This window comes from Melampsora larici-populina, assembly GCF_000204055.1.
Source record: "Melampsora larici-populina 98AG31 unplaced genomic scaffold MELLAscaffold_57, whole genome shotgun sequence".
Lineage (NCBI taxonomy): Eukaryota > Fungi > Basidiomycota > Pucciniomycetes > Pucciniales > Melampsoraceae > Melampsora > Melampsora laricis-populina.
The window spans coordinates 376,910-390,080 of NW_006768821.1; the positions used below are offsets into that span (position 1 = coordinate 376,910).

At 36.0% G+C, this 13,171-nt stretch overlaps 3 protein-coding genes across 3 annotated transcripts; 2 read left to right on the top strand and 1 right to left on the bottom strand.

The window, feature by feature from the left end:
• Positions 1 to 214: 214 nt before the first annotated feature.
• On the top strand, positions 215 to 715 carry MELLADRAFT_111766 (uncharacterized protein; the record flags this gene model as incomplete). Its single annotated transcript, XM_007416111.1, has 2 exons — positions 215 to 330; positions 460 to 715. The coding sequence occupies 2 exons, from the start codon at positions 215 to 217 to the stop codon at positions 713 to 715; spliced, it is 372 nt and encodes a 123-aa protein (XP_007416173.1).
• A 3,090-nt stretch (positions 716 to 3,805) lies between these two features.
• Positions 3,806 to 4,783, top strand: MELLADRAFT_111767 (uncharacterized protein; the record flags this gene model as incomplete). The annotated part of the gene is made up of 2 exons (XM_007416112.1): positions 3,806 to 4,199; positions 4,587 to 4,783. The coding sequence occupies 2 exons, from the start codon at positions 3,806 to 3,808 to the stop codon at positions 4,781 to 4,783; spliced, it is 591 nt and encodes a 196-aa protein (XP_007416174.1).
• Positions 4,784 to 8,122: 3,339 nt separating this feature from the next.
• On the bottom strand, positions 8,123 to 8,441 carry MELLADRAFT_32022 (uncharacterized protein; the record flags this gene model as incomplete). Its single annotated transcript, XM_007416149.1, has 3 exons — positions 8,123 to 8,176; positions 8,242 to 8,306; positions 8,372 to 8,441. Coding segments are annotated over 3 exons (189 nt in total), but the record flags the coding sequence as incomplete, so codon positions are not given.
• Between the last annotated feature and the right edge of the window lie 4,730 nt (positions 8,442 to 13,171).

Here is a 13,171-nt window from a genome sequence, read left to right on the forward strand (position 1 = left end):
AGATCAATATGTATCACACACCCTCACCTGCACGTGATTCTACAAATTCCATTGATTTATGTTTCTTGTGAGTCTCAAGGAATTCAATGAAGTGAAATATCAAAAGGTTTTATATACCAGACCTTGGTGGGATGGAACATCTAGATATGAAGTTTGTCATGAGTCTTATAACCACCATATTCAGACGTTGTATTTCTAAAGTCCAGTTCCAAGGATGAAATTAGTTGAAATCAATAGACCTGATCACACTGATCAAGCCACAATCGATTCAATCATGGCACTATGTAAAAGGATGGGAAAAGCACCTGTGAAGTGTTTATACACACCAGGGTAAGTGTCAAAACAGACTTCAAGAAAAAAACACTCTTAAAAAAAACAAAGATAGACTAACTCTTTAGTTGGTGTTCTTAGATTCATTGTGGATAGACCTTGATTACCCTATTTATTAGAAGCAATGAGAATGAATGAAAGAAGAGAAGCCACAATCAAAGAGATAGATACAGCTATGAAATTAGGAGCAGGTTATCCAATGGGACCATTCGAATTATCAGATTATGTTGGACTTGATACCATCCAACAAATCTTAGATGGTTGGCGTGAAACTGATGAAGAACAAATCAACCAAGAAATTTTAAAACCTTTGAAAAGTTTAAATGATTTAGTTTTGCAAGGTACACTTGGTAGAAAAATCGATGAAGGGTTTAAAAAGTATTGATATTTTTTTACATTCTTTATGAATTTTTAATCACAGACTTTCATCAGTTCACTTAAGTTGGGTTTTATGTGATGTTGGTTTAGCATATTTTATTTTATATCTGGACAATTATCTGTTTTCCTGTTTAGGCTTGATGTATGATACAAGACTGGTAAATTACAAATCAAATGTGAAAGGTCTACATAATTAGCTTAGGTATCAATGTCATCTTTGTCTGTTTTCAACCTCAATGTGATCTTTGTTCATCTTGATGGTCAGTTCATCATATAATCTATATGTCAAGTCAACATACTATCATAGTGAAAAAGGTTTTGAAGATATTTGGTTGAGTGCAAAGAAGGGATACGATGGGGATGGTCAGCTGGGGAAAGGTGGTGACCGTGTAGAGCCAAATTCAAGCTTGATTTCATTGACAGAGTTGTAGAGTAGAATATTTACTTTCTTTGGCTTGTCTGCTCTGACTCCCACCCACTTAAAACATCATGGGGATGAGATGGGTTTTAGCATAGGTGAGTCTTATTTTGTTTTCTAGGAACCTCAATCGCCGATCAGTTTAGTTGTATGGAGGATGAAGCTCAATGAAACTTGTCAAACTCACTTCTTTCGAGATGCAAGGACCATTAAGGTGGTTTTTTGAAACTACCTCACTGCTGCAGTGGAGGTGATCACGCCACGAGTACCTGACCAACGGAAATCGGGTCTCAAATTAGTGCCGGGTACCTGTGAATACGGCATGCGGTGTTCTCTTTTCGAAGACAGGCTTTATTTTAAATCCCTGCCGACTCCCCACAAGAAGTGGACGCTCGCAAGGATCGATAGTCGTACAAGATGAACTCAGGATCTCGAGATCGATTTCGATTGCATACATTTAGGTGTTCTCAAATAGTCTTATAATCGTCGGCCTCGTTTACACCCAGTTCAGCATTAAAAAAGATGGATCGCGAGACAAGGGCCCATCTCTCGAGACTGTAGCTCTCTCAGTGTCCAATTCAAAGATAAAGCCATACCACATACTTGGACAAAAGCCTCGTATTAAGCAAATTTCAAGCAAATGGGACCTCATGGTGTCTGCTTAGATCGATGGACACGCATCCCCGTTGTCAAGAATGTAACCGATTTAACCTACAGCTTGTCATTTAAACGGCGACCTTTCTGGAAAATGAAAGGTGTAGCTTGTTTCTAGGTGAATCGACGGAGACAATGTTCTTAGAGGCATACCCCGCTATCGAACAAGAACCAAGCACGTCAATCTTGACTACGTTTCCTTGCTCCGATGGAAGATACCTATCATGTTACTTGCAATGTCACGGTAGAGATCTTACTCGATTCTCCGCATAATTGTGCCATGAAAATCCTTCAAACGAGGCAAAGATAACAATCTTGGGCCGTTGGAGTGACCAGACAATGCAGCTTTCGCCGTCAAAATGTGGACTGTGATTGTGGTGTCCAAAGAAATTTGTTGTCGATCGGCTTGATTTCAAATTTTCTTGTCATGTCCGTTTATTTGACTTGGCTTCCTTTTTGCAAGTTTTTACTTGTACTTGTATTTTTTAACCTCTTGAGCACTGTATTCACTAGCTAGGCCCTCGAAATCATAGTTGGTCTTGTCTTGGAGAGACGATATGGCATTAGTTTGTGTGATATAATCAAGTTTTCTACGATACGAAATGAGACAATTACAAATTTTCTTTGTTGCTCTCGTGCTACTAGTCTGATTCTGGCTCCGTAACATCAGACATCTTTCAGATTTTGAGTCAGCGTGAGATGGATAGACGTGCCATCGCTTTACATAGACCCTATGCCGTGACCGAAATCTTGATAATTTGAACGATTGCCCTAAGTTTGATCCGACTTGATGATTCACAAGAAATGCGCGGTTGATCAGAGAAGGTCAAGACAAAGAGCTCGTTAGATGCTCCACGTCTTTGGAGAGCTGAACCAAGGAATGCATTGAAGCTCGCCCTCATGGGCATGCAAAAGTCCTCCACGACCGGAGGCACAATCACCTAAAACCCCAATACGCCATCGGTGGTATCATAACGTTATGATCCCGAAGAGTTATTGAATGAGCATGGGTTTCTACAGTGGATGTTTTTTGTGTCAAAGAAAGTGCTCGAGATCTACAAAGACAATGATTTCGGCTCTTCCAAAATGCCTATTGATACATCTTTTGAGTAGGTATCCTTATCAGCCACAGACAGGCTGATGATCGAATTCTGTAATGCGCGTTTTGTAATTCTTCAACAAAAACCTGAGAAGGTACCTTACCATGATCTTGAGGAGAGTTATCTAGACATGGAGTTTGGACGTGTGTCAGGAGAAATTCGCGTGTCATGTTTCCATCCGGTATGAGAACTTTGTGCCAATCGACTGCTGTGATCACAAATGTAGCAATAAGTTGTGTTTAATCCTTCTGATGATCCTCTGCGGAGTTCAAATGCATCAATTAGCATGATTTCTACCAGATTCACAGAGAATCAAGATAGAAACGCCTTTCATTCGTGCCCAGAGAACAAAATGCTATAGCTGTAGGGAATCTTTCATATTTATGAGCAATTCTAGATAGTGCCTTGAAACTGCATGTGACACCTCTGGGGCCCCTTTGATCATTACCTGAGTACAATACAAACACGGCCATGATTGATAATGCTTGTACGTTTCGTACATATAGCGATGGCCACGCCTTTGATGCGTGTTCAGAAAGAGAACACAAAACGCGAAAGCCATAGTGGAGCGTTCATATATCTATTAGCATTTCGAGGAAATGCAAATTGACATGAACCTGATGGTGACATCTCCTGGGTCCCTTTCAACATTAACTGAGGAAGATAGAAACACGGCTATGATCAATAATGGTTGTGCATTTTGCGCATTTAGCAAACACGTACTTCGCATTTCTGACTGTATTTTCGAGCTGATCGTCCTGTAATGAGGATCAGCAATTCCCGTGACCAGGACTTCTAAACATTGTCCAGTCACCTTTACGTTTCCTATATACCTCAACAACATCTTTACTCCGACTTTTCCAACCTAATCACCCTTTCTCTTTATCTCATACTCTTATCTACTCAACACCATCTCTCATACATCATGAGCATCGATTCTTCTGTTAGTTTCGGCGTCTATAATACCCCTCCATCAGTATCAGATACCGCTTCTCTAGATCCTCGAGATAGATCATTAAACGAAGGAATTCTAGTAACTGAAAATTATCTCATCTTGGATTTACTCGGCTCTGGGGGGTTTGCTTCAGTTCACAAGGCTGAATCCAAGCAAGATCAAGATGTTTATGCAATGAAGGTCATCTCACGTTATCATCAAAAATACGGTCCTCAAGATGAAATGATTATGAATGAAATTGATTTACTCAAAGATCTTCAACATCCTTCAATCATTAGGTATTATGAACACTATCGCACAGATTCACATTATCATCTTATTCTTGAATTAGCAGCTGGTGGAGATCTTAGAAAGAAACTTCCTTGTTCAGAAGAAGAATCAAAGATTTATGTTATGAATTTAGCTAAAGCAATCGGATACCTTCATCAAAACAACATCATTCATCGCGACCTTAAACCTGATAACGTCCTCCTCACTTCTGACAATCAAATCAAACTGGCAGACTTTGGACTTGCTACGAGGACTAAGTCTGGATCAGCTACTGGTAATTGTGGAACGCCTTATGCACGAGCACCGGAAGTGATTAATGGAGGATCTTATACAACATCGATTGATTGGTGGGGTCTTGGAATTATTTTATACGAAATGGTGATGAACAAACAACCTTTTATGTCAGGTATGTTGTTTATTCCTCAAATTCTTCTTCATTTAAGCCTTACAGTAGCTAATATATCCTTTTGTATTCTAACAGACACTGTTGACGGACTAAATGATCAAATTAGAAATGCGGAAGTCGAGTTTTCATCATCCGCTTCTCCTCAGTTCTGTTCACTTGTTAGTTTGTTGTTGAAGAAGGATCCTAGGGAGCGATTGGATTGTATAGAAAAAGTTTTGGAGCAGGAGTTCTTTAGTGATATGGTCTTTAGTCATCGTATGGGTTTTGATTGATGTTATTCGGAATGGACAGTCTCATTTTTTGTAATCTAAGGTATGTTATTTTTTCCTTTTTTTCCTTTTCCTTTTGCTCTTGAACTTTATATTATCTTCACGTCAGGCCACTGACGTTCCTTCTTCTTTTACGTCCACTCTTACTAGGTTCTCATATTTTTGGGCTTGTTGGTCGGCGTTTTTTCACTTTTGAGATTCTTGGCTTCTTGCATGGATAACAATATACATACCTCCACAATACATAACCATGTCGTGTTTATAATGTCCATAAGTCAATACGGTTCAATGCATATCTAGTGTAATTTCAGAAGGAAGCCTTTAAGAAATTGCGCGCCTGACTGAGTGTTCAGCTTGCCTTTCTCTCCAAAAGATTCTCTCGATTCTACCATGTGTATCTTTGATTCATAAAACCTGTAAGCGCCCTGAATAAAACTCGCTTTCTGCCGCACATGAAACTCATTTAGCTTTGAAATAAAATTTCTGAAGTTGAAAGATTGAAATGACTCGATATGTACAACACATATCCCTTCACCAACTCTATTTTTTCTGAAAAATATTTAACTCAGAAACATCATGGAAATCATGTTATGGAAAATGGTAAAGAAAAGCTTTCCTTTTCTTTTAAGATCAAATTTCACAATCCCATAATTCATACTAATTTTTTTAATAAATAATAAGACAAAGCAAATCATACACTGGTTTAAGGTTTCTAGCTTTTTAGTATTAAAGATTTTGAAAACTTCATAATAAGTATTGAAATGAATATCTGATGATTGTTTCTTTTGACAAAACTTTCAAAAAAACATGTAAGATAAAGATCCAACCAAAAAAGATCTTCCAAAAATATATTAACCCAAAAGAGCCCCAGATAAGAAAGAGAAAAACAAGTGAGGATCCCTTAAAAACCATCAAAAGAAAGAAACCATATGACCATCTTCAGGAAAAAGTAACAACAAGACAAACATTTTGAGAAAAGAAACTTAAAAAAACCATAATCTTTTAACTTATTATGAGTTTGTGATCAACACAACAGTTTCAAAAAATGTATCCCTGACCCTTCAATCATCTTAAATGAACCACTTTTGTTCTCGTAATCATAAACCAACATCTTCAGCACATAAGAAAATCAAGAATATCATTACAGAAAAAGTAAAGTCAAGAAAAGATCTTTGGACCATTTCCAAAAAAAATAAGAAGTGATGTGAAAATCTTAAAATTCTTTAGACCTAGTCCCCTAGGAGCAGTAACCAATAAAGTCAAACCAATTGATGACTTCTCTTTCTCAAAGAATAACCCCAAGATTCCAAGTATGAATTAAGATTTGTAGAAAAAGAAGACTTAAGATATGACAACTTTTCCAAAGTAGAAACCTTCAGATCAGTTTCTTTTAATAACCTTATTTGACCAAGAAAACACCTACAGTCAGATCCCAACAAGACAAAACTTAGTGGTAATACATACCTCATCTTTGTGCAATTTTAATGGTCATACTTTCATACCTTTTGGCTGTGTTGCGAGATATGGAAGTTGTAGCACTGTGTTTTGCATAAAGTGTTCAACTCTTGCCTACCAGTTGCTGTACTTACTCTTGAAGAAAAATCAGGTAAACATAATCAATCAGTGAAACAATTCAAATACACTTGAAATTCATTTACCTTAATATCTAATAGCCTCCAAGAGACCCAAGGGTTGGGCAAGTCCAGGTGTATTCTATCACACCAAGAAGTTTTGGTTCATGTTGGATTTCTGAAAAGGGTTTCAAAAACATGATGAATTGATGCATGAAGTAGAGAAGTTACCTGGTTGCCCAACAACAATGCTTTATGAGTAGACTCCCATATTTCTTTTCAAGCTCTCGTGAATAGGCTCAAATAAGTCTTGAACATCATGTACATTCTCATACATGTAAGTATGTAATCATCACCAGAAGTTTCCCACAGTTATGGTCTTTTTTGCTCTTATGATCAATTCAGGGTGTGCCATGGTTGATTGTCTAGATCTTGGATCGTTCCAAGACCTGGCAATACACCGGGGCAGGATCGTAGCCTGTAGCAGGTAAGGTCAACCTGTAGTTCATCAATAGATAATTTACTCAAGATTCATGCACCTCAAGTTCAAAAGCACAACTTCAAAAAACCTGAATGATCCAAAAAACTTTCACCGTGATGAAAGAACATCCTTCTTGGCACCTTTTGTTGACTTGTCACTTTGTCCACAAGAACCTCTTGCAAACAATGCAAAAAAATGCAAAAAAACTTATATTTATATAAAAATATATTTCAACTTTCAAAAAGAAACAAAAAAAAAAGTATATATATATATATAAGCATTTATAAACCCTTCATTCACAAAAAGAAAAAAAATTAATTAATATTACACACACACACAGAAAAAAAAAACTCTACTATTTTTTTTTTCATTCATAGAATTGGTATATATGATTTTTTGTGGGTTTTTTTTTCTACTTCTTCTTCTTCTTCTACTACTACTTATTAAAAAATGAAAAGATTATAAAGTTCAAGTCAAAGGATAAAAAAAAGGTATATATAGACTATGTAGAACTTGTCAAGGAAAAAGAAAAAGAAGAAGGGAAAGGAAAAGGAAAAGGAAAGGGAACAAGGAAAGGAAAGATGTATATACAAAATTCAAAAAAAAATTAAAAGTGTAAAAAAGAAAAAGAAAAGTCAATTTTTTGGATATATAGATATATATAAAGTATTAACACATAATCTCAAACAAAGAAGAAAAAAGAAAAAAAAAGAAAATCCAGTTTGTTTAAAAAAAAAACACAACAACAGAACAAAAGACAAAACAAATCTAAAAAAAAAAACTAAAACTTCCAAATGATTCTCAAACTTTAAATTCAAATCCCACCGAATTCGAAACCGAAGTAGAAAGTTCAGTAGGAGAAGAAGAAGTCGAACGATTAGGATGACTAAAGGGAGTCAAAAGACACGAAGATTTATCTGAAAGAGCCGAAGCAGGACGATCGATTGATGAAAACCTTTGATGATTGGCAGTAGTAGCAGCAGAAGGAATCGATCCATGATGATGTAGATGACTTAAATTAAACTGACTAAGTGAAGCTGATTGATGGTGTTTACTCATCACGGGAGCTGATCTTAGTAAGTTCTTGGACGTAGAACTCGTATTTACTGGTCTAAGTCTTTCTAGTCTAGCTTTGATGTTTTCGTTAGGTTTGGTGGTTGGTGTGGTTGGAATGTTACTTTCGATGTTTAGGCCAGAGGTTCTTTGTTGTAATCTGGAAATTGAGGGTTCGTTCTTGCTCGGGGATTCTACTTGGGGTGATCGGTTTCCTGGCTCATTCGAATTGTTGGTGTGTAGGAAACAACATCGTTTTCCATATGGACATGATCCATGTAAACAGAATGTCTGGGAAACAGAAATTTAAATTAATTCATCATGATGTGAAAAAGTAAAAAGTAGAAGAAACTTACTCGACAAATCTCGGTTTTGAACTTTGGATGACGACTAACAGGTCTTAATTCATCTTGACCATGAGCTAAAAAACAATTACCAAAAATAAATAAAACGAAACACACAAACAGAAATTGTAAAAGCACATACCGAATTGACACTTTGTAGAATATCTACAAGTTCCTTTTTCTTCCCAACTACGACAAAGTTCAGTTTTATAAAGATTAGTTTTCTTATTACTCAAAGCCGGACCAAGTGAAAGATGTTGATGATCTTCATGTAATGATCTCAACTTGACTAATTTCTGAATCGCATTAGTTAAAGTAGGTTGATTTGAAATCGATTCAGGACTCAAGCCTGGAAAGATTGAAGATAAGATCGGTAATGGTTGACCTGTGTAGGCCATGGTGATCGCGGCTTGTTGAAGGGATTGGATATCGATGATTTGTTTTTCTAGAAAGCCATTTGGGTGGTTGTACCCTTTGTGATTAAAAGCATTGGCTTCTCTTGTGAGATCTTGTTCGGCTAATTCGATTTCGGCTTGTAAGTTTTTAATCTTTTGTGCTGATGCTGGTGGTTGTGAAACTGATTCAGTTGATGGGAATCTAGTTTGGTTGGGTAAAATAGTCAATGACAAATAAGGATTTAATCCTAAACTACTTGGATTGAATTGATAGCTATCTAAAACTGATGGTAATCTTGAAAGAGATGGAGTCGAATCAGTTGATTGAGTAGATTGATGTGAAGCCGATCTCGAATGACCTAAATGATTTAAACTTCTTAATTGTTCTTGTTGAAGTCTAGAATAGGTTTGTAATAATTGATGTTGTAGGGTAAGTTGATGTGCTTGCCAAGCCTGTAGGTTCATCTGATCAAACGAATCAGTTGGATGATGATGGAAACCTGTTTTAAGGTTGGTTGAGGAATGGCTCGTAGGATGAGCTGATTGGGTTGATAACCATGGGTTTCTAGGCTCGAATTCATTTTCTTTGATCATAGATTCTTTGGAGATTGGAGTTGAGAATGTACGAATCGGTAACTTGTGTTGACGATGATCAGATTTGAACTTGGAATCCAGTTGAGTTGGAGTAGGTTCACCTCTGGATGAAGTAGTCGATGATGAATCGGTTTCAGTTGAAAGACTACTCAAGTTAGTATGAAGACTTGAATCTGAATGATGACTATAACGTTTTGGTTTACTAGCAACACGTTGTTGTTGATGATGATGAGTCAAAGCAGTCGGAGTAGTAGCATTACTGATCTTACTATCATCGTTGTTGTCATCTAGAATGTTTAACATTGATAAATCAAATGCAACTGAATCTGAAATAGATTTCTGATGTCTGGTTGGATTCACAGGACTGGTAGGACCAGAGTGAGATTTGTTAAGGATTGGAGATCGTGACTGTTGTTGATTTTGAAGAAAAAGTAAAATCGAATGAACGAAAAGAAAAAAAAAGAAAAGGTAATTTTCAATTAGAATATTATATTTCTTGGAATTGATAGATTGAATGAGAAGAATGTGAATGGTCAAGAAGGGTAAACTAGTTTGAATCGTCTTTGGTAATCAGAAACAAGTTTGAAGTGACCTTCACTGTTTGTTTTTTTTTGAATTGATGATGATGAGGAAGTGAATGAAGAAAAAGATAAAAACAGATGAAACCAAAAAGTGATGAAAGACACTAACCTGAGCTGGTGAATGCATTGATGGTTATTTTTAAAGTTTATATAAGTTTTTAAAGGAAACTTTTGAAGATTAAAGGAGAGATACGAAGCAAAAGAAGAAGATCAAAAGGTTTGATTAGTTCCGATTCTCTAGACTTTAAATGGTATGCTACGGTAGAATTCAAACACAGTTGACATTGACAGTTCTTGATGGATCAAGTGAACTCACAATTTGATAAAAATAAAGAAATCTTATTAGTATGTCTATCCTATTCTAAAGAAACTCATTCAACTGTCAGTCAGTCAATTCATAATAAAATCACATCACCTATCATTCAAAACTCACCAAATCAAATCAAATCAAATCAAATCAAATCAAATCAAATCAAATAACGATTCTCTAAAATCCCTTCACTTGAATCGACCAAAAAAAAAGAAAAGGATGGGTAAAAAAAACTAAGAAGAAGGAATACTCTAAATATAAACGATGTGAATCTCAAGCTTGTGTAGAATTAAACTAAAACAAAAAAGATAATCAGAACTAAAACTAGAACCGATTCAAAACAAGAACAAAAAAACAGATCACTAGATGATTGTAAGTTTGATGGTGTTGGTCCGATTGATATGAAGGGTAAGAGTTTTCACTCTGATATATTTACTTATAAAAGGTTTATTGGGATAAAGAAGAATTAAAAATCGAAAAAAAAAAAAATCAAAGAAAAAAGAATATAATTGTATACAGATAATGAAAATAGAATGACTATATATTTTTGGGTAATAAAGAAAAAAAAGTAAAAAAGGATTATATATATATATGTGTGTATTGGGGAAATAGAAGGATGAAGGATAAGAAGGTATGGTAGGAAGATCGAAGAGGAGGAGGGTTTATAAACCAAATTTTCCGATTGGTTCAATGAGAACTTCTGAACACTTCAGGGAAAACTAAAGAGGTTGTTTTGGGTATGAGCGTGTGTAAGTGTGTGAGCGTGTAGTGAATCTTTCGTTCTTCTTCGATTTTGTTGTTAAGACCAAGTAACTGAAGAATGTTTTTGTTAATAAAATCTAGATATAGCAAAAAAAAATAATTCGAGGGTTTCTTTAGGTGGATGAAGTTTTGGTGGGTTGTGAAATTAAAAAAATGTTGACTATCAAGGCGAAGAGAACAAAGAAGAAGGAGTGATGAGAATGAAGGCTTTTTCTTAAATCATCATCGACGTACGAAAAGCAAGAAAAAAAAAATTAATTCACAATTTCACAATTTTCGATGCTACAGACACCAATAGAATTGGTTACCAAGTCTCCAGGTAAACGAGAAGGAAGGGTAAGTAGGTAGGTAGGTAACCTTCTTCTTCGCTTTCTTCTTCTGATGATTTCTTTGGTCTCTTTGCTCTAAGAAACGTGGTAAAAACGTGTTGTTGTTTTTCTCCAAGGAAGCTTAATTTAGTTTAGTTTTAATTCACTTGGGAACGAAGGAAATCCTGTGGTGGGTTGTTGAGGGTTTTTTTAGTATCAGTAACTGAGCAGGCTTCGATTTTTATATAAATCCACAACTACCAATCAAATCAAATCTCAACATCTTTCCTCTAAAAAAGCCTTTTAAGTTGTTTGGTCGCTAGTGTAGTTGATAGTTGGTAGTTGGTAGTTGGTGGTCTTGGTTGAGTGGGTTATCGAATTGGGTTGGAAATCTTTCTACTTTCGTCGACGATTCTTGGGTTAATCCTGTCTCCATCGTCCTGCGTGATCCACAGTGCACTTAAAGCACTACGTAGGTAGCCTTTGGAATCGAGACTCTTGATGATTTAAAATGAACTTTTTTTTTCATCGACGTCGATTAAACTAATTTCATCACTCTCTCTCTCTTCACTCTCTCTCTCATTTCACATTTTCACATTCACACACCGTTTGTCAAACTTTTTACATCTCTCTCTCTCTCTTTCTTTCTCGGTGATTTGAAATTCATTTCATTTCATGACGCGTGCGTCTTCATGTTCAAAACTTTGTCTTTTGGTCGATATGTAATTTTCAATGGTTTTTTTGTTTGATACTTCTTGAAAAACGCCGACTGTATTTTTGAAGTTACTTGAGTTTTTTTAACCATTAGGTTGATAAGGTAAGGTAGTCAAGTTTGGTACACTTTGTCTTTTTTTCATCTAAAACCATTTGTTTAAGTTGATGTGTGTACATATCTATACTAAGGGGGCTCAAGTCGAAATTTTTGCGGCCTTTTCTTAAAAAATTGGGGAAAGTTTTTTACGGTACCGTGCTGTAAAAACTTTTCCCAATTCGTAAAAAAGGGCCATAAAAATTTCTTTCGGATCTCCTTCTGAGCAGCAGATTTACGCAAATTTGCGTAAATTTGCTGCTCAAAAAAATTTGGGATGTTGTATAACTTTTCCCAATTGCATAAAATTTTGCGTAAATTTTATGCAATTGGGAAAAGTTTTTTACCATAAAAGTAGTAAAATATTTTGACTTGAGCCCCCCTACTATCATTTCCGCTTTTTTTCTTTTACAACATAGCTCTTCTTTAAACCTTCTTGGTTTTGGTTTTTTGGTTTAAAACCTCACCTCTGTGTACTCTGTGTATGTACGGCCTTCAAAGCACTACAGTCAAAACTCTCTAAAGCCATACCACAACCCTTTTAATCCATACCTGTATGAGTTTCCATAAAAACCCTCTCAGAGCACCCGCACTCGTTTGTGGTACGTTTCGGTAACTTTTGTGGTACCGACCTGTACGGTAAGTCAAAATTTACTAATTATGTACAATTATCACACTCGTGTCCAGTATCTGCCATGTATCATTAGTTACTTCACATATACTGTACAAAACCCACAGTGGTGAAAAGTTTGTAAATTTGTAAACACAGAAGTAAGACTAGTAAATTTTGCGATTCAGAATGCCAGAAAGCACATTTTTCTCAAGACACCTCAAAAGAACAAGAGAATTTTTCAGGGAGGAGCTTGCACAGTGGAGTCAAGATTCAAGTTCAGATGATAATTCAGATCAAGACAATGAAAATGAATGACCAAAGAAAAAAATGGTACATAGGGATAGAGAAGCAGCAGATGCCCAACTTTTTGCCGACTACCTCTCCCCAAACCCAGCATATGACGAAGAGACTTTTCAACGAAGATTTCGAATGCCACGTGATATGTTTGTTGATATTTGCACTAAGCTAGTTCAGCATGATAGATACTGGGAACAAAGACGTGTGAGGTTTCAATTTTTTTTATCTTTCCAATATTCAAGTTTAAATATTCAAGTTTTTGATTAGGATTGCA